The following is a 21,499-nucleotide window of genomic DNA, read 5'->3' on the forward strand; positions in this document are numbered from 1 at the left end:
ACACTATTGATTTGTAAAGGCTTGAAATGTCACCGGAGACATTTCGAGCGGGTTGCTCAATTTACAAAGCGCTCCTTGCTTGCTAAACTAGTCCGTCTGCCATTAAGCCGGGCTGCCGAAATCGCGAAAAGCAAGCAAACGTTTGCACGAGAACTTCTCTAATCTTGACTTACGCTCGGCAATCTCGCAGATAATTTCGTTCGGAGCGAATTTGCAACCGAACAAGGTCGGCACGCACAAGGACACCGCACAATAGGAGATAACAATATCCTGGTTCCAACCCATAATGCAGGATCCGAGTCATGAACACATATGGTCGCTCGGGTCCGACCCAATTATCAAAATAACCGAGTCTCGACGCGAATAAATAATAAATTTTTGGGACGCACGAATTGGCGAGCACGTCATTTGGGTCACAATCTGCCCGGTTTGATCATCATGACATCAGAACTTTGAGGCGCTTGTCTTCCCTATTGAAAAAAGTTGGTTTATGTTCTAATTCCAGGACGAGGCTTGCGGGTTTGGAAGTTCGATAAAATTCTGCCAGATGATTAGTTTCGATCGTCAAAGGCTCGGAAACGGGGCAGCAAGGTCGACAACTACAAGATTCTAGACACCTTAGCGTGGCTAGAAATTATCACAAACACGTTTAGTCTTTGACGTAAATATTACGAAAGTCTCAGTTTTTTAGTAACCTCCCTTCTATGAAATTTTTGACCTGTCCTCCAGCACTTTCAAAATTGTGTTCCCGATATACTTAAAACGTTTGCAAAGTTAAATTGCAAATGTTATACGTTTTTTATACATTTTAGATTTTTTTTTCAAAAACGGCAAGAGTAAAACTCAACACGGATTCATGAAGCATAAGTGGAGGAGTACGTTATTTTATAAAATCTAAATAACGTTTACTACATATGATGATCAGACAAATTTTGATTAGCGTTTTACCATCTAGATGATATTCCTAAGATACATACAAAATTTGACAAGAATCGGTACGGTAATTTCTGGCGGAAACGAGGACCTATTTCGTACTCTAGTCTAGAGGCCATGAAATGTCGAGAAAACATGAAAGTAGCCAGTCGCCGTATGGCTCGATTAAGTATACTTTCTTAGCTTACGCTCGGGAAGTAATAAAGTATTGCAGTTTTGAGATATTTAAAAAAAATAATTTTGAAACCGTAAACCAGTCGTCGTATCGACTTGCCATTGTGTTCGCTAATATGTAGATCCATCATTCTTTCGTAAAGACGATTTTTTTCATAATTTTTGGTTATACATTTTTTTCGAAATGGCGGTAAATACGTCCTTAACCATGATTGGTCAAAAATTTTCGATGCTAGCCCCCAATCTTAATCCGGATCCGGAATCACCCAACATGCGATATTTTTGAATTCCGCTCGTCAAATTAGTTGTATTAAGATGGGATTTTTTAAAACTATCCAAAATTGATGTTGGATTACATATATTCAGTTTTGGAAGTGTTCGGCTGTAACTCATCTCGAATTAACTTGACCCTTCTTTCAATGTCATTTCGTTTATCCCAAAATAAAGGGGTAGTAAACATACAAATTAGGTTTGCCGGAATCTACAGCTTGAATTTGTACTTCAGCCGTCTTCTGCCGTGGCGGAACACAGACATAGCACCCTTTCAACTTTAGCCTGGACCAAAGCCACGACAGACGCGTTCTACCCGGTCCAGTGAGTAAACAAGCCGGTCGTTTTTGAAAATCAGTACGATCAAGTGTATTTGGGTCGATTTTCGAGAGCGGCCGTTTGCGCAATCAACAGGTTTTCCCACTTTTGCCTTGATGCCAATTAAGTAACCGATCGGGCAATTACCCGGTTTACAAACCATAACCGAGCCGCATTTTTCGGTTCCATATTTCGCGCATTAGCAAACGGACTTTCTTTGCAAGAATTTCGCGCCATCACACTCCGCTGCCCGCCTGCAATCGCAAGAAAATAACTGCGGGAAAAAGCGGCTGCGGGTTCCGGATCCGGGCCTGGGAAACGCGCTTTCACTCGAATTTTTACGGAAAAGCCGCGAGATTTTCCGAGGCGGCATTCGTTCTCGAAACCAGCGCGGCTTTCACCGAAGAAGACGCTGGTGCGTTTCGTAACTAGCCGATTTTTTTTTTTGGGAAACGCACTGCCGCAAAAGGAGTAGGACTCGACCTCTGGCCTTCCTTCGATTTGTTATTTAAATACAATGCGGTTGATTGAATTGCGGTGGCGCAGGTTCAAAAACACGAATGTCACGTTTTGCGGCCGGGTTTAATCGATACAATAACATGGCTTCGATAAGAGGTCGCTTCGGAAGATTTCCAGGTCCGCGCGGTAGGCGGAAGGGCCTTGAGGAGAGATAGTTGCGCTTATCGCCGAGGAAAAGTTCGTCAACAGAAGTGGGGCTTGTTTTTAACTATCGAATTCAGCGTTGGCGCAATTATGGCCTTGGTTTTCTGAAAATAGACACCAGTGTAATGAGTCTTGAGTATCTTGACGTTTGAAGAGGATTTTTATTTCCTGCTCCATCGGGTCGATGCGAGCGAGAGCACTTTCGATTTTCAGATGGCAGGAATTAATTGCTGGGTTGCACATAATTAAGCGAACTTTCATAATGGGCCGCACAAAGTAAAAGGTGTTGTTATTATTACATTCCATGATTGTTTCCATTCATGTTTTCTTTCTTTTTTAATTAAGTATTACGTGTCTTTTAATGTACGACAAATTTTATTTTTGGTGAACGCCGCACGTTTTAAAAAATTGGTAGTATTATTTCTTAAAGAAAAAAAATATGTATATCACTGTCTCCTTCTCCACTTCTTTGTTACCCTGCTCCACCTATTGTTATATTTCTGAAACCAACGATGTTTAATGATTTTTAAGATTTTTCAAATTATGGTGTGCAAGACATTTTACTTTTACGTTTATGTGCTAAGGACGTAAAACTTCCCTTAAAATAATCAATCAAGGCTAAGATTTCTATAAACCTGACACGTTGCCTGACGTGGAAGGTTCTGCTGTGGTCGAAGTATGAATAAAAATTTTCTCCCGTAGCGTGAATCCTAAGAACGTCGGTGATAATATTGCCGATAGGTTTCCTCCAGCTTTTCCAAAACAAAACAGACAATTACAGAAATTAATTAATTTCACACTTGTCGAAAAAATAATGTGTGCATCTGAGCACAAAGTGATTTTATCGCTTTTGAAAGTCAGCTTCCTTTCTCAAGCAACAAAGTAAGTATCACTTCGCGTCGTTGATTCACATACAGCTTTTTACTGTGGGAGAAATAAAGCTGTTGTTTATGTGCTTAATTTAATAGTTGCTTTAAACTAAGTCCCAAACACCTAAGGGACCTTCCTCGTCGAGAATTCATCTTGACCCAAAATTTTTACGACACCACGACAAAGGAAGGTACCACGTTTCGCTGGTTAACTTGGTTGACACCACTTTTTGTAAAATAATGACTGTATTTTCAAGGTTTCTTTGTGTTTGTATTTAACTGTTAAACCACCAACACACCTGACCAAGACCTCCTCTCAAGAAATCGCCCCAAAATCGCCCACTCTGCGTAAATCGCACTAGCCGTGTGCAAACAGGTCGCATTTCGCAACTCTTGCGCTATTGCATATTGCAGTTTCGACAATCGATTCTTGCGGATGAAAGTAATATTTGAAGAGCCGATAGACTCCAACCCGTCACCTTGCCAATTATGCACGGAATTTCTTAAGTGTGTCGAATTGAAATTCAGTTTCTAAAGGTGAGTTCACGGTACATTCTTCGGCGACGCGAATAGTAATCACAAGCGTAAGAGGGCGCAAATGCGCAATCATCCTTGCATGACCTTGACTGCCTGACATTCGCAATTAAAGACTGGAGTGTTGGCTAATTATGGCTTATCTGTTATCACCCATTATTGCCGACTGATCGGTGATAAGGCGAAAAAATGCTGACACTTTCCATCGACCATAAATGGATTTCTGTGGAACTGGCATTATCGAAGAGGGAAAAAGGTCTTTACTATCGTCGAATATCGCAAACATGGTATCTGTTGCCAAAAATACTTTCTCTTGTTTTTGCCAAAAAGATGCGTTTTTGGGTGCGATGTTGTTCGACATTTTTCTGAAATGATAATTGATTTCACAATGGTGGTATTTAGAGGCGATAAGTAATGACGGTTAACTACTTGACGGGGCGTTAACCTACGATTATTTGTCATAGTAAAGTGCAGTTCAGCTTTTGTTTCTACCTGTTTTTGTTTTCGTTAAAAAATTCCACGCTCCTACAAAGTCTGCTTCCATGTGAGGAAACAAACTCTTATCAATTGGGACACATCTTGTATGTTTTTTAAATTTATTCTATTAAAATTTTCTCAGACCTTTTCTAATTTGTGCAAATTAACCTAAGGTGCTTAGTTTAGGATGTAATTACATTTAAGTTCGTATACTTGACATTTCAAGCGCTTGGTGGGTTTATGAAAAACATGTTCAACGAAAATGGTTTCATTAGCTATTAATCTTCCTCATTTTATTATGGATTCCTACGTACCTTATTAGCCAGCTTCAGTGAAATTTAAAACAGATACTCCAGAAGGTACCCATTATTTTGATATAACTCGTCGAGCGCCATCTGTGTCCGTGGTCATATACTAGTGAGTATCGATTCCGTGAGAGATGAAGACTTCAAATAAAAAAAATTGATAATCAAACGATCGTATTTTGTCTAAACTCTATAAATGACAACAAAACAATGGTTTAAAGCACTAAAATACCATATACATGTACCACAAAATTGGCGATTTCGAAGATTTTAAAATAATATGCACATAATGAAAGGTTTTTACAAGTAAAAAACTTTTTATAAACGTTGAGTAAGTTGTGAAAGTGCGACGTTCCATTAATTCTTTTATGACGTTACGTTACTCTAAACTTTATCAACGTGTTACTTGTTGTTAGATAGTACAGAATTTTTATTAAAAAAATTATCAGTTTCTAATTTGTACCATGATATCACATCTCAGTTTTTCGATTTGTAAAAAAATGTAGCTTGATCTGAAAATCTTTACACAAAGCTCAGTCTGATTAATTCACCACTAATCAATCAATCATGATCAGATAATTTCATACAATAACAAAAGTCGGTTTCCACATTTCACTTATTTTTAACTTATGTCGTTATGTGTTTTACTTTAATTTCTTTGTGGAAAAATTAATCTGTACAACAAAAACTTTCATTGTGTCTACGCAAGCTCGTTTCAATTGTGTGGTTCCCATAATAATTCTATGAACTTGAAATCCTTATCGACGCCATCACAAAGCACCATTCAATTGCCGCTTATCAGATAACAATAATCTAAAAAAAGAAAAAATAACGAAACAAAGACCTGGAACCTGTTTTCGACCGAAAGTAAACTGCACAAATTCGCTAATAATTGCATCTTAATGGTCTCACAACTGTAAAATTATAATGTAAATCGTAGCGACTGTAATAAACTTAATTACATTGTATCGAAATGACGAAATGCGCATAAAACCGATCTTAATTTGCGGAATTCTGTCCCGTTAATAATTGGATAACGAGGTGACGGTCTCAGATCTATGGGAAAGTAGCCGGTGCCCGGCTTACATGGCTCCCGTCTCGATAAAAATTAGTCAAAACCGAACAAACAAAAGTCGATAGTGTTATCTTTCCACAAATAACAAAGTCCCATTTGAGCAGATCGAAACCGGTTCCTGCATTGTCGCTTCTAAAATTCACAGTTAGCACCATGCGACCGCTCCCAAATTTGTCCAATTTACGTTTCGGCCAGAGGCAGTGGCGTCACGCAGGAACGGATCGTCCCGATTCCCGTACTTCGATCGAAGAACAAGAATCCGATCGGACGATCTGATCGGTTTAATGGACGGCGAAAAGGGAATTTCGGCGAGGGGGGGGGGGGTGTTGCGGCTGGGGCCTCTCGCGATCCGTGACGCCGCTGGGCAGAGCGCGACACTGATTCACCGTTCCGGCACGAAAGCCGCCCATCTGATGGGCCGGAATGCGAAATGAAACATCCCATGATAGATCATTCATTTATTGTCTTGCCCGTGGGCTTGGATAAAATGGATACATCAGTCAAGAGTGAACATATCAAGACGGACATACAGTGGACGCTTCTGACACTTCCAGTGATATGCGCAATTGTCAGTGGACCGTACACTAAAATACAGTTCAGTAGCCGAAGTGTCTCAAGCGCTCGTTTCTATTTCTTTCGTCTCTTCTTCTCTCCGACAAGGTCCGATACAGTCGGCGGATACAAAATCGTTATTTACATACAAGCCAGCCCGCCGCCGTACTGACCGTATTTAAGTCCAATTGATGCAATTTACAAGTCCTTTCTTTTGAAGAGTACCGGGCGGGGCGCGGCTGGCTGGTGCGAACAGTAACTAGTTTTGTATAATAATGAAGGCGAATATCTACACAGTAAGTAATTGATAAGGGATCTCGACGACAGACAGTATGACTAGGTATAATATTAACACTGTTGACGGACCTTGGTTACGACTGGGAGTTTATACAACATGATCCATGGAGTGGATGTCTTATTTTTATTAAAGAACAGCGTAGAAAAACTAACTATTGATATTTTATAATACGTAAATCAACCACTTGAACTGTATGCAGTGTATTACAATTTAGAATAACCAAGTTCAAACTTATATACAATATACGGTTAATCGCTTATATCCTTGTTGTTACGTATGATATACTCTGGGTTTCAAGCGGATTAAAGCTTTCGAAGCATATTTGGATCGTTTCTCGTCGTCTAAACGACGCGAAAAGGGCGCGTTTCGCGCACCCGCCCGTCGTCTATCTACCCGTCTCGCTCGCGAAATCTCAGTCGGCCGCGAGTGCGTGCGCGCAGCGCCCCCTTTTCGCGCTTTCTAAAAATTCATACAAACCTTACAAAAACGAGAGAACCGCGAGATTCGATTACAATACAGTTTTCGATGTTATCTTGTTTATTATACACAAAACGGAAACGTCGCGACATCTGTGCTTCAGAACGGAGATGATCGAAGCGGGAAATTCAAACAGACAACATAAAATGTCAAGTTATATCACATGCAATTCAACAATCAAGAATAAATTATATGTTACAATTAAACGTTCATATACAGTTCTACAATGTCATTATCATTTACATAGTTCATTAACACGACCTAATTTCTTGTCATTACTTAGTTTTCAAGTAAAAAAGCAATTTATCAATTCCAATGAAGCATTTTTTTTTTTCGCGCGGGACACCCCGGAAAAGCACGATTCGCTCGCGGCGGGTCGTCGTGCTGACGCCGCTGAGCCTGTAGACACGGGGTAGTTCTCCGGGCCGCCCCGCCGTCATATAACAAATATTTTGGATATGATGTTATGTGAGACTATATTTATATGTGTGCGCCATATCTACACTTATATATTCTTCACTTTACACTATTACTAGTTTAATAAATCTGCTACTACTGTCTAAACCGCACCATACCGTACGAGGGAATAATACTCTGATAAAGTACGAACGGACGAAGAATATTCGCCGGGACTGCCTCTTTCATCTCGAATATAGTCTCATGTATATGTTCAATCGAGCACTTCCGGCGAATATTCCGACGCTTCTCGGAGTCGTCGTCAAGGATCCTCGGCCCAGGAACCGGGAAATCGTTCTCACTGCAAAGAAAACGCGTCAAACAAACGCCGCCCACCTCACACCCAGAAGCGACACACTACTGTATGTAAAAAGCGTGAAGAACTAGACAGCATTCGTACCTAGTGAAGTGGAGGAAACTAACGTCGGCAGCAATGCGAAGACTACGAGGATCGGTGATGATGAGTATGATGGGAGAGTGACAAGTGTATGATGAGACAGAGAAATACGACAGTGTGTGGAGTGATGCGATGGAATGTGTTAGAACTTGAGGGAATCTAAGCTAGCCATGGAGCTGCGTCGAGATAGACCGAGCGAAGGAGGCCCACTAACCAGGGATGTCGTCCCGAACAGCTTATACCATCCTATGACGATATTGCTCAGGTTCAGGTCGTCCAGCATTATCTGGGCGACGCCCATGAAGACCTTCTTGCCTTCAATGCGTCCGTAGTCACCCCAGACGGTCACCTGCGAACCCAAACCGCTCGAGTCATTCGAGAGTCACGCTCATCGTCGCTTCCCCCTACCTGGAGTATGCAGCCTTGGAAGTTCTCCCTGAACGCCAGTTGCTGCTGGTACAGCGGGTCCAGCGTGCGTCGCGCCGTCGACGTCTTCGCCTTCGCTATGCATTTCTTCCCGTTCACCAGGTACACCTTGACGTAGGGCGCTGCAACACAGACGATGATGATCCGTCGGCGCCGCAAGCGCGTCTTACCTGGCAGGACCTTGGAGCCTGGCCTCGCCTGCAGCCCCCTCGCTCGTATCACCTCCACTTCCAGGAAGCCTTTCTGGTAGCACAACGACAGCTGGATGTCGCCCAGGGCCGGCGCGCCCAGCACCTGGCGGCCCACCAGCTGGCCCGGCCCCAACCCGTCGATGAAGTCCGCCAGCTGGCCGCTCTCGCCCGCCAGCCGCAGGGACGGCGACCACCTATACCGATCAGAGGCTCAGGTTCGGCTCAGCGAGATCGTTGTTTTTTTTTTTTTTTGTTGGTGGGAAGGAAAAAGTTCCGAATCGAGATACAAAAAAGCTACCCAACATACACACAAAAATTGAACTCTATGGTTTCGTTTCGGTAATCGGTAGAGCTTAAAGAGCAGAACACAAAGAATGTACATAGAGAGAGTCAAAGAAACCGGGCCAATCAGCTGGACTACGTGTGTGAGAATTTGGTGATTGTTGAGAGTGGTTGAAACCGTGCCGTCGGACGGTGGTGCCATCATGCAGAAAAAAAAGCGAAAATAAATCCTTCGTTGTGGTGTGGTGTATGAGGTGTGACCGACCGATCTAGGCATGCTGAAGATTTTGTCGATACATACCAGACCAGGAGGAGCAAACGCGACCATCAATCTTACGTACGCAAAAGCTGTGTTATGGGAGGTACCATTTATCATGCTTCATTGTGCTCTTGCCGGACGGTTGTTCCCTTTCGTGCGACGCAAAAGGGAACAATCGCTCGACAATCCCAACGATCCGTCTCAATGCAACACAGCAGCCAAGAGCCAAGGGTGGTCGACGAAGAGGCAGTTGTGGAGACGGTAGGGATAGGAGTACTTACGACGATCCCTCGGAGCTAGAAATGGAGTTGAGGCTGGCCGCCCTTTGGCTGCAATCTGTCGAGCGTGTAGGGAAACTAGGGACGACTTCCTGGGAGCGTTGTATACTGCTACTGGTGGATACGCGCTTTCTATTGTATCCGCTGTCTGTAGCCATAAAATTGCGTCAGTCATGGTTCGTTTACTCGCAGAGTCATTTCGTCAGGGTTAGTGAAAACTGCTTTGCGCTATTTTGACTACCCCCCGTTCAGTGGTTAATTTTTACAGATCAAAACAAACTGTCATCGTCACTCGTCAGACAACAGGAGACAACAACATCGACGACTAGCCCCAAAAGGCTAACAGCAAGCATAGCCGGTCTAAAACTACAAAGTTGGACAAGCAGAACATTTTAAGTAATAAAAAAGAACAAGAGTTGGTCTATTCTACGTATGCACGCTACGCTATCTCATTACGTTCTATTCTATTTCACACCGAGTGTTTTCGAACTGAGAACCCTAAGAAAAAGCCAAGTACCAAAAAGGTCTGCTCGACAAATATATTCTCCACTGTTCGATCCTCAGCAACCAAGTTATGTGTAAGAGTGAAAACACTATGTCAACTACAAAACACAACCCTGAAAACTCCAAATTGTTACTAGTCATCTCTCTATGTACCTATCCACGTGTTTGCTCTTTAAGGAGGGGATCGAAGGGACATTCGAGAAAAATCATCGTCAACCTGTCGCCGTCGGCCGAGCCCTCTCCGTCGCTGGACGCCGACGAGCCCTGCTTGGAGAGTCGCACGTCCCCGGGAAGGACCTCCTCCGACCGATGGACGGTGAACGAAGTCTTGCCCCTGCGACCGAAGCCCATCCGCCGCTTGCGACCTTCAATGACAAAGTCAGGAAGGAGAAAAGGAAGAGCTTACACGCGTCATCGTCAATTCGATCGATTTTTACACACTTACACTATTCTAAACGTTTAACTAAGCTACACGGATCAGAGAGCTGTCTCGATTGAAATCGGAAGAAAAGTAGAGAGAGTCACGATTTAGATCAAACTCATCGTCGCCCTTACCTGTTGCCGACAACTGACTTGTCGAATTACTCTTTTTACTGAGGCCGACGAACTGCGCGGCCTGCCGGTCCGCCCTCTCCCTCTCCCTCTCCCGCTGGCTTTCCTTCCTCGCGATCTCCTTCTGGGGCACCTCCAGGCCGTGCATCTGGCCCACGGCCGTGTCGCTCAGACTACCATCTGCAATTGCGTGAAAATCTAAAGAGCATCAGAGGTGAGATGCGATCCCGGACTCGACGGCGGCTCGACGACGAGCGCGTCTTCCTCGTCCTTACCTGCTTTCTCGTCGGGCGGCGGTTCCGTGTTCGACAGGCTCCTAGTGAACTGCCCTCTCTTTATGCTGCTCTCCCTGTTGTGGTGATGGTGATGATGGTGGTGGTGGTGGTTGTGATGCGGGTCGATGGGTTCCATCGGCTCCCTCAGGTCCTGGCCCCTGTCCCTCGAGTTCCTCGGCGCCGCCGTTCGGTGGCCTGTCGTGTAGCCGTACCGGTCGCTGCCTCCTCCATATTCGGTACTAGCAGGAATAGAAGCGTTAGGGTCATCGCTAGCGTCTGATTCTACAAGAAACGACACCGACTTTTTGTTTTTGGGGATCTTAACGAAATTGAAGAGTTTTTCTACGGAGGAGACGCTCTGGCGTCGCTCCGGAATTTTTTCTTTGTCTGGGGAATCGGCGTCCGGATTTTGACATTGTGCCAAGGGAGGCGAACGCTCGCGATCGTTTATCATTTCGGTGCGGACTTTTTCGATGAGGGACTTGAGGGAGGAAGGTTCTTCCGACAAAGATTCGACGGACGAGGAACGAGAGATTTCGTCGACCTGGAGGACTTCGCGAACAGGTAAATCTAGCGAATCGGGCAACAAACGATACTTGGGTTTTAGCTTACAGGGTTTTTTTTGGTGTCTGAAAAGGTTGTAATATACTAGCGGGTTTTTGTTTTTGTGGCGGATGGCGCCCTTGCGGTTTTGGACGGCCAAGAGAGCCTTTAGCGCACCGTCGAAGACCTCGTCGCTTCTGCAAAAGACACGTGTTGCCCACACACATAGAGAAAATCACCTCGGGTGCATCCTCGGCCCGTTCTACTGCGAAAACGAGACTTTTCTCTTACGTGTCTTACCTGATCGTCTTGGTGCCCCTCGGCCGTTCCGATTGTGTGGAGAACGCACTACTCGTCACCGACGCCACGGACTCCATGTCGCTGTCGAAATCCCCCAACCCCAAAGGGTCCCTGTCCCTCTCGGGCGACTGTCCCCTCCTCGAGACCCGCGCATGGTTCGCCAAATCACTGTCACTCAGTCCACTGTACCGCCGCTCCCATCCCGCGCCCGTGCTCCTGTACGTATGGACGTAGCGCATCCTGTGCTTCCTGTCCTGGTCGAGGTCTTGAGCGACGCGCTCCTGGAGGGCTCTCGCCAGCGCTTGGGGCACTTGGGGCAGTTGACGTTTCTTCGGCGAGCCGGTCGGGGTTGCCGTCGCCGAGCGGGATTGGAAACGAGGCACGACGTAAGTTGTTGGCGGGTAATCGGCGACGGCGATGGGCGGCGACAGGGAACGGTGGTCGGTGGCGGAGCGCCTGGGCGACTTGGAGCGGGAGCGCGACATGTGCGCGCTGGGAGAGTCGCAGGGGGCGGCGGAGTGCGAGCGCTGGCCCGACATGCCGCTCTGCAAAGTGGCGAACGAGGCATAGTGGGGGCGGCGGAAGCGGCGCGGGGCATACTTACGCGTCGGTATCCTTGCGTGGCGTACGCGTTCATCGTCTCTTGGTCTCTCCTGGATTTTCGCTCGTTGGGCGGCGACGACGAGCTTCCGACGCTGCTGACGCTTGCCCCGTCGGCGCCGCGCCTCTCCCGTCCGCCGTCGATCTCGCACTCGGACGGCGTGTCCGAGTCGGAGAAGCGGGAGCCGGTGCTGGGCGGCGAGAGGTGTTCGCTGGGCGTCAAAGCGACCTCCTCGTGCGGTCCGAGGGTGCGCCAAGTCGGCTGCTCGTCCAAAGGCCACAACTCCACTATGCTTTCGCCTAAAAAATCGTTGGCGCCGTAACGCACATAGTCCCACACCGTGATCTCGAGCGCGCGTTGACGGAGGTCCGCTCTGCGAAGGCCGGAGTAGACGAAGGTCTGGTTCCACATGGGCTCGGTCGTCCCTGGGGGCGGCAGCACGGTTGCGGTTTAGGGGATGCGCGACGCCGGAGACTCACCTGCGAGGGTGCGGGTCCGCCGCTTGGACTTCTCCGACCGGTCGGGCAGGAGGAAGAGCTTGCAGTAGGGGTTCCGGGGCTGGTGAGGCGAGCGAGGCGTCAGTCCCGCCGCGCACACTATCGTGACCAGCAACTGCAGAGTGGTGGGGTCGAATCCGAGCCGGATCTGGATCCGCCCTCCGACGCTCGGCGCCAGGGCCGGACTCGGCCGCGGCCGCTCGGGACTGCCCGGCGACGTGACGAGGACGTGCGGACGCTCGTAGCCTTCGACCTCCTGGTGCCACTGGCCGCTCTGACCTAGGATAGGGGAGACGAAACGTAAACACGTCGCACCACCACAAGACAAACCGCAATGTCGATCGCTCCATATCGATCTCTAAACCATATTTCAACACCATAAGTCGTAAACACACACAGTTGTTGCTCCCATTACAGTTAACTACGCTAAGGGTACAGGACATTCACACATAGAGAAGAAGAAAAAGTCGTGTCGGGTGGTTTTTGTAGGTGCGCTATAGTGTCAAATATGGTTTTTTGGTGTGTAGTATGGTGCTTAAGCTCACGCCACTTACGCTAAATCGGTGGCACTACTCTTCTGTTCAAATTCAGCCGAACGCTGAACGTGAACAGACTTTGGTTTCTCTAGACTCGATCGTACCTCTGTGTGCCATAGATTGCCTCCACGTCGCTTGGGCGGCACGTCTACTACCCATACTACGAGATACTATCAGTTCCACGTTGGCCTCTTGCTTGCTCTCGGCGATGATGTCGGCCACTTCTTGATATGTTTTACCCTGGAGGACGCGGCCGTTCCACTCGATCACCTCGTCACCTGCACGAAAACAGCTCAGATCCTGACAGTGAGTGATGAGTGATGATGACCTACCCGGCCGCAACTGACCCTCGATGTCGGCGATGCTGCCTTTCTTCACCTTCTCGATCAGGGCACCCCTGAGGCCGTTCTCGAGGATCCTGCCTCCTACTACTTTAAGGCCGAGTATGGCTGCGCTCGAACCGGTCGTCTCTCTGGCGTTTCTTCGTAGGATCATGTGGCCGATCATCCGGCTACCGTCGGCAGAGACTTGCCACGATAGGGGGTGCTGATTAAGAGAAAAAAATGTTATTGGGGAGAAACTAGTGCTGGATGAATACTGCAACGATAAATTTCGTGATGAAAGTGGAAATGTGACTACGGCCAAATTGCCAAGGGTTTTTGGGACTATTCCAAGTTTTCGAAGTGACGGAATGCACGCATACAAGGACTTGCTCTACTTTCGGATATTTATTATATGGGTCGTTCTGGAGAAAAAATAAAGCGGCCGCCGGCGCGACGGTGTGGCCTATTTAGGCTGCTATTTTTTTTTTAACGGTTCTATTTATTAGGGAACGAACGTCTTGTTTGGTAAAGTGGACGACACAATGGATAGTGTTCTTGCGTTACAAAAAGGGAGTTATTCCGTGACCCATATAATGTATTTTTTGGCAGTCGAAACGTCTCGGCTTTATGTTCGCGGATCAATGATTCTAGACTAAAATGAGAAACACACAGAATTTCATTGAAATAATGCAAAGCCATGCATCGCAGATTATGTAGAGAAAGAAAAGAATAATCTCAAGGTTTCGGCAAGTTTTCAGATTAGGTCATCAACGAATCAAAATTTAACCATGCTTTGAAGAATCTCCAAAGTAAAAGAGGGAGACAGATATAGCTGGTACTTACAAGTCTGCTTAAGAATTTTGCCGTCGCTCCTAGCATTATTTCTTCCACGACCGCCAAGAAACTTGACTTTGGACGCGAAAGTGATAACGCACGAGAGATGTCGCATAAAATTCGGGGGAGTGAGGAGGAGGGCATAAGGGTCCGAGATGTGGCAAAACGCGCGTAACAATTTTCTGTTCCGAAGAATGAACGAGGTCGTTCGATTGGCACCTCTCGAACGTTATCATTTTCGTTGTCCTCGCCGGAAGAGTCGTTCTACATCAAAGAATTTGCTTTTGTCTACTGCCAAGGGTCTACTCTAACGTGTCTAATAGGCAAACAACACAATTGTGAATCGAATAGGCACCTTGGGCACGTCTCCGCGAGTGGAATCCTCGCTGGAGGTGAAGGTGGAAGAAGTGTCAATGCCCGAATCCCTGTGGGAGTCCTGCGATCCTTGCCTGTCCCAGTTCTCGTGTTGGTCAAATCTCACCGTCTTCTTTCTCCTCTCCGTGAAACATCTATTGTCGGCGGTTACGTCCTGCAGAGGCCTATGCTGAGGTGCGACGATATAGTGGCTTAGGGGAGGCCAGTCTCCGTTGCCTCCTAAACAGGGTAGTGCTCAAAAATCGCCACGAGCATTCGGGAATTTACCGGTGGCCGTGGGGCTCCGCTCCGAGGAGAGCGCAGCGAAAAACGGCCTCCGGGATTCAGGCCGTTTTTCGCCGCGTCGGTCTCCTCCCGATTTCCGCGCCTCCTCGTCCCGCCGAGACTCGCTATTAAAAAAACTCTCGGATGCAAGAAGAAAAGTGCGCAAGCTGCGTGAACACGACCATGCAGAGAAACAACATCGACCAATTCTGAAGAAGTCTGAAGTCTCACCGCCAAGAATTTTTTGATTTTCTCGTCGAGTATCGCTTGCCGGCTCAATCTATCTGAGACAACTTTATCTCTGTCGGCAACTCCTGCAAATGTAAACAGATGAAATCCTGTCAAGAACACAGACAAAGGCGCGGCAGCGGCACAACTTACATCAGTGCTTCCTTAACTAACAAATTTAAATAAAAATCACTAAACATCTACAGGAAGATCGGAAAACAGCTGTCGAGTCTAAAATCATGGGAGCAACAACCTTACGATGACCCTCGAGTTTCGAGTTTTTCGAACGCGCACAGAGCCTACGGCTTACCTTTCTCGCTGTCGCGGTCGTCGCTGCCGTATTCAGGCGTCGACTTGAGGTCCTCCTCCGAGCTCGAGAAGGAGCGCTGCAGTTGCGGTTGCGGATTGTGCTGGTGTTTCTTGGTCGAGCCGCTGCGCTTGTGTTTCTTGTTGGCACTTGTCGTCGAGGGCATCCGCGCCGGGATGTCCATGGGCAGGGGTTCTGGCTCGGGGTCCGGGTACCGCCGCGGCACCAGGTGCGGATGCGTGCGCATGAGGCCCTCGAGCTCGCCCTGGTAGTACCTGCGAACGGACACCGTGAGACGGACGCTCGGCGCACTACCGTACTATAAACGAAGACTACTACAGGGAGAGTACCGAGGGTCGTCCTCGTTGTACTGCGGGTTGTAGCGTTCGCAAGATGGGGTGCGCGGCTCCTGCTCCGAGTACTGCCGCCGCAGCACGCTGCCGGACCTCTGCAGAGGTTGGTTCTCCTTCTCCGCCGCCGAATGCGCCCGCTCTAGCTTAGGTCTCTTGTCGGATGGCGCCTGCTGGATGGGAGTGAGGTCCGCGTCCCCCGCGTTCGGCCCGGTCAGCATCCATTGCCCGGTCTTACTGAGCAGCTCTTGCTTTTTCCTGCATAGTATGCAAACCCAGACCACCTGGAAACACAGTGACGCATTCACTTGTTTGCTTTGTGGTATCGTTTATTAATTTTGTTATCTGCGGCACGGTGAACGTACGTGATGACCGACTTTTCGCCGAGGACGGTCTTGAGCTTTGCTCGGGCGTGGGCGTCGGGGAGACGACATATTACAAGAAAAAAGCGGAATTTCCCGAAAGGAGAACCCTAATAGAGACACCAAGATAAGGAAGGCCGTGGGAAGGCCCGCACAAATGAATGCCCCTCTGAAGAGATCCTGCAAAACATGGCCTGGCGTGCGTGGGTAGAGCAGAAGGGGGTTCATTAAGATTTTAAAAACTGTTGAAATATTGAAACAGACAAAATATTGAAGAGAAACAAGGCCTTCAGACGATCTGACGCGAACGAGTGCCCCTCCAAAAAGATTCTGCGGACGCCCCTGTTCCTAATTCATAAACTCTCACATTATTGACTTTATCCCACATCAAAAATAACAAAAAATACAGGTCGTTTTAGATAATGTCATCTCCAGTCAGGCACCCAGCATCCGAAACCTCCTCGTCCTCGTCCTCTTCTGGCGCCCCCCCGCCCCCTCCTTCGGACACCACTCCTCGAGACACGCCGCCCCACGCGCCCACCCACCGCCCGAAAAATCCGCAAATCTGAATGATATGTTAGTGAAAAAGCGCGAAATTTCTTAGTGGGGATGAATCAATACGTCGCGTCACGTCCGGTAAGCATGACGTAAGTCCCCCACACAATGGGCAACCCACGCGTTCGTCGTTCCCGGCCCGGGTCTTCCGTCAATGGGTGTAAATACCTACATATTGTCCAGACGGATGGTCGGTAGGCAAAACTGACCTTGTTTGATCTGAGAGTGACCTTGCCGCCGCAGCGGGCGCAGCACCGGATCGAGCAGTAGTTGCACAGGTGGCCGACGCCGTCGGCGAACTTGGTCTTGAGGCAGATGTGACAGGTGGCGTCCAGCTCGATGCCGGCCTTCTTGTGTTGTTCGTTGCGGGCGCGTATCGTCTCCTCGAGGATGTGGACTTCGTCGGCTTTGCGTCTGGAGGAGGAAGAGAGAGAGTGATTGTGGAGGTTGAAATCGGAAAGAGGGTGACGTTGGAGGATAACTGAACACTTGCTAAATAGAGAGAATGGTGGAGGCGCCGGGACACTAAATTCCAAATGCTAAGTTTAAATTTCCGTGTCTCCACGAAACATGCAGACGATATTTGTTGACCAATTTACTGAAGCGTTCTATATTTTAGTAATCTCTTGTTCTATTTCTTGTTTAATTTAATTTGTTTTTTTTTTTATTTCACGCACCACATATCTGTGTATTCAGATTAATGGATGCGGCTGGAATCGTTTTGTCAGATATGAAGCGTATTTATTAAAATTGTCGTTTTATCTAGCGCAGGACCATTATTAACTACAAAACTTTCCGTTGTCAACAGCAATGAACTTAATCAGAAGAAAAATGACATGAAATTATATTTTTATGGCTTGTACGCATCAGAAATGAATACTTGATAAATTAAATTCTGATTCTTCATTAGGAATTTATTATCCATAAATTAAACTGCCCCCATAAAATATACTGTTGACATGTGTTTAACAAGTCATCACAGATTGGATATTTAACTAAAATTTAAGCAGTGCTTTTGACAAACAAGCTCGTTTGAAATGTGCTATACAGGATGTTTCAACGAAAAATTACAAACTGTAAATTTCTGTAAAATGTTAAGAAAAATAAATTTAGATAATAATAAATCGATGAAATCGGATAGAATTAAAGAACTGAAAAAATACACAGGTTGGAAAAAGCTGGAAATAATATATTTAATATAAGCACAGTATAATCAAACATTGATAGCTAAAAATAAGAGATTTAATATTTTTCTCGTGATGTTTTAGACATCTAGATCTCGATGCCGTGCTCAATTGACATTTGTATGTGTATTTAAAAAAGAAATCAAGGCATGTTGCCTGGTCCATTCTCCCTTGATATATAATTTCAGGATTATTAGTAAAAAACACTGACTCGTGAAACATAAAAACTAGAGTTTTCTAAAATTTATAAAATGTATTAATTTTTACCTAATATATTTTTTCAATAATATAATTATTTTCTGAATAAGAAATTTTTTTGTTAAACCATCTTTGGACCGCTATCACGTTAAGTGCCAAACAAAATGATTAAATCTTTAACCGTATTTGGTTTCTGTGTTTGATACACAATGCAACGCAAAGTATTCAGTGGTACCCAGCTGAGAATTTGTTTTAATGTAACAAAAAACGTCTTATTTTCTGCACACCTTGGTCGCGAATTCTGGGTTATTTTTGAAAGCTCTAAGAACAAAGTTAGTAAAGCAAAATTTATAAAAAGAAAACGAGGTCATGGCGTCGCCATAGCAGCGTGCGGTAGTCTGACTAGCCGAAAATGAAGTTTGTAATTTGTTCTATAAATTATAGACTTTTTTAGATCTTTTCTACTGTCTCTGCGCGAACAGATCGTCGTTTTATGAATTTTGTGCGTTTTTTTTTCTCTCTACTTTAAATCGATATTACAAATGAGGTGAAAATAAATGTTAAAAAATATTTTCGGGAATAAATAATTTAAAACATCATAATCTAAAGAAAAAATTATCAAGGTATAAAATACAAGAAGATATCGAAATGCAGCAAGGCATATGCTACTGAAAATACAAAGCAAAAATCATTGTGATGAAAATAAAGTGCAAATGGAAGTTCCTTAAATTTAGTGAGCAACGGTCGTGAATTACAACATAATTAATGATTATGTTTTTGTATTAACGATGAAACCCTGAACATGTATTGAGCCTGTGCTTGCCAACCAAATCTTAATTTTTTTAACATCTTCGCGTATAATTTGTTATCTTCGAGATATTTTTGTTTTGTATGTATAGAAAGTTCTTGCAAAGCTCTCTACTGTTAGTGAGTACTGAAAATCTATTTAATCTTTAAATTTACGTAAACGTAGTAATTTAATTCCAAACTTAAAAATAAAATTAAAACTCGGAAAATTCCGTGACACCCCATGCTCCTACCTGACAATGAAATGTGGGAGGTAATTAAAGGATCTATTATAATATAATGAAAAAGGCGTCTTTTTTGAAAAATATCTACTATGGAAACAAAAGGTAATTATGGTAATTAATATGTCGTTGTCGTTGTCCAACCGTGTACAGATTTTCACGGTTATTTATTCCACTTTACGTAGGTTGTTCGATTAAAACACATCCCCTTCTATATATTTTTTGTTTATAAAAATAGCTATTGACATTTGAAAAAACAGCATAAAAATATTATAGCGTTGTTAAATGCACAGTTCGTTAAAAAAATTATTTAAAAACGCAGTTTTGCAAAATTTTCGGGCAAAACGTATTAAAAAATGTTTGAAAATTTTGTTATTTGGTGAAAACACAACAGGAACAATGAAAATCATTGGTCGGGTTTTGTGCGTTCCTAGCAAACAAGAAAAGAAACACGAACCACTCTCATGGTTTCACGACCGATCCGGTCCAAGGCTGCTTGTCTCTAGCCTCACATTTTAGCACATCCTCACCATACATTGGACATTAATTTAACAAATAAACGTATTTGCAATTTTTGTATTATTATATATATTCTATATATTATATAATCTATAAAGTTAACAGTGGTCTATATCAAGAATCGACCAATGGCTTGAATCTTCCGATGTCATTTAAACGTCATCTTCTCGTAGTTAAGGGCTGCACAAAATGTAAACGATATTTCGACTGTATCTCATGATCGGGCATATTTTAAAAGAATTTGTTAGATGTTTTTCTTTATTCTTGAAGAAATCGAAAACTGAATAGAACAGCAAAATCTGATTTACATGTTTATGAAGACGTTTTCATGACAGTTTTTTGGCACTTGTCTTTAACAGTGTTATAATATTTTTAGTCAAGTAATAAGGTGTTCCGAATTTTCAAAGAAGGGGGATAAGTTTTCAGCGAAACACCCACAAGACGCTACATTCCCTTTTTTCCAGAAAGTGTGTTTCAGCACTTTTCTATTTCTGTCTCAGCTTGTATTACAACGTCAAGATTAGAATCTCTTTTGACAGCTGTCATCTGATATCTCCGACCGTCCCGATAATTTCAATCTTGACCGCCGCTTCCAAGACGCCCCCATTTCGCCTAGCCCTCCATATGGCAAAAATCCCTCAGCTCGGGCCCCGAATTCGACGGCCCTTGGCCGCCCCGCCACGCACCCCGCACATGTTCCCGTCCCATCGCACCATATGTTGGCCCCCCGACCTTTACCTCATGATTTCCTGCTCGCGCTCCTCCTCCTGCTTCTGCCGGACCATGACGGACTCGATGATGGCCCGCTCTTCGGGAGTGAGGTGAGACAGATCCGGCCCTTCCTCCATCCTAGCCCTTTCCGGACATGGTGCTCCGACTACCCTAGGTCGCGGTCGCGCCGCGGCTTCATCGCAAGGGCAGGGGCACAGGGCACTCCTCGCACTCGACACCCGCACTGCACGATTTGGGCGATTGCGATTTGCCTCGATCAGCCGTCGTCCGGCCAAATATCACACACACAGCAATTACCCATTCATGTACCTTTAATAAATAATAGGATGAGTTAACGGCGCGCCAATGGGAGGCCGGTGGCGGCGTGACGTCACGAGATTGCGGTATTGATTCGGGCCGGGGGACAGGCGCCGGAGCGAGGGAGGGTGCGCGGCGCGCGTGCGCACCGGGGGCGGCGGCGGTTTGAAAAGACCTCGGGCTCGGAGACGTGGCCCGGCGCATCCGCCAGATTTGCCGAGAGACGTCGCCGACGAAAATGGAACTCGGAGAGGACTGCGAAGCGAAGGACTAGCGCTGGGCTTGCGAGTAAGTGAATTTTGCGGGGCTAGATGGGGGCCGCTGCGCTTATTGAATGGTATGACGTTAGCGTCACTGATAGAGACCTCTGTAGGTCCTTCGTTAAAGCTTGGATCTTAAGCGGATTGCATATTTTTGGAGCTAAAGCGACCATTTTCTTGTAAATTGACATAACGCAAAAAAATGTGTCTAAAGCAAACAGAAAAGATTGCTTTCTCATCCGTAACGAAGTACAGCTTGAGTAACACACGTGGTTTGAGGTTACGTGCGATTTTAACCTTTTATAAATAAAATTAGAACATAAACGAGGGTTTGAAGCTTTCATATGGGGCAGAAACGTCAAATACAGCGTTACTTTCCTCCCTGTTTCTACTAAAACCGCACTTACACGGACAAAATATAATAAATATGCATTAGAAAGTGGATAGATTCATAAAAATGTACTTACTTGCATCAAAATAGTCACGATAATTAGGCAACCAACTTCACAATAATATATTGATTTCTTTTTTTATGTTGGCATTCATTAGTGCCATAATTTAAACACAGAACTCGACCTTGGACAGCTAATTGGTCGTGCAACTTTAGAATTTATGGGTCAAAAAACCTAAATACATAATTT

At 45.5% G+C, this 21,499-nt stretch overlaps 1 protein-coding gene across 8 annotated transcripts; it reads right to left on the reverse strand.

Moving 5' to 3' along the window:
- Nucleotides 1–6,061: 6,061 nt before the first annotated feature.
- Rim (Rab3 interacting molecule) lies at nucleotides 6,062–20,658 on the reverse strand. Of its 8 annotated transcripts, none has more exons than XR_010282961.1 (17): nucleotides 20,308–20,658; nucleotides 16,850–17,054; nucleotides 15,724–16,007; nucleotides 15,377–15,648; nucleotides 14,555–14,793; nucleotides 13,375–13,588; nucleotides 13,147–13,320; nucleotides 12,489–12,785; nucleotides 12,013–12,434; nucleotides 11,409–11,953; nucleotides 10,566–10,804; nucleotides 10,294–10,470; nucleotides 9,956–10,103; nucleotides 8,395–8,609; nucleotides 8,207–8,346; nucleotides 7,802–8,147; nucleotides 6,062–7,702 (listed from the first exon to the last, which is right to left on the reverse strand). XR_010282961.1 is itself a non-coding variant. In XM_064075904.1 (17 exons), exons 1-17 carry the CDS (start codon nucleotides 20,415–20,417, stop codon nucleotides 7,700–7,702), a joined length of 3,837 nt encoding a protein of 1,278 aa, XP_063931974.1. In that variant the 5' UTR covers nucleotides 20,418–20,658; the 3' UTR covers nucleotides 6,062–7,699. The 8 variants fall into 8 exon arrangements, 3 of the variants coding, with proteins under 3 accessions (XP_063931974.1, XP_063931977.1, XP_063931978.1); XR_010282960.1 differs by lacking the exon at nucleotides 9,956–10,103 and adding an exon at nucleotides 9,238–9,382 and having other exon boundaries at nucleotides 10,294–10,488; XR_010282959.1 differs by having other exon boundaries at nucleotides 10,294–10,488.
- Between the last annotated feature and the right edge of the window lie 841 nt (nucleotides 20,659–21,499).

The sequence above is a fragment of the Zophobas morio genome, unplaced genomic scaffold, assembly GCF_036711695.1.
Source record: "Zophobas morio isolate AGI-343-1 ecotype UQ-CSIRO unplaced genomic scaffold, CSIRO_AGI_Zmor_V1 ptg000081l, whole genome shotgun sequence".
In the NCBI taxonomy this organism is placed as follows: Eukaryota; Metazoa; Arthropoda; class Insecta; order Coleoptera; family Tenebrionidae; genus Zophobas; species Zophobas morio.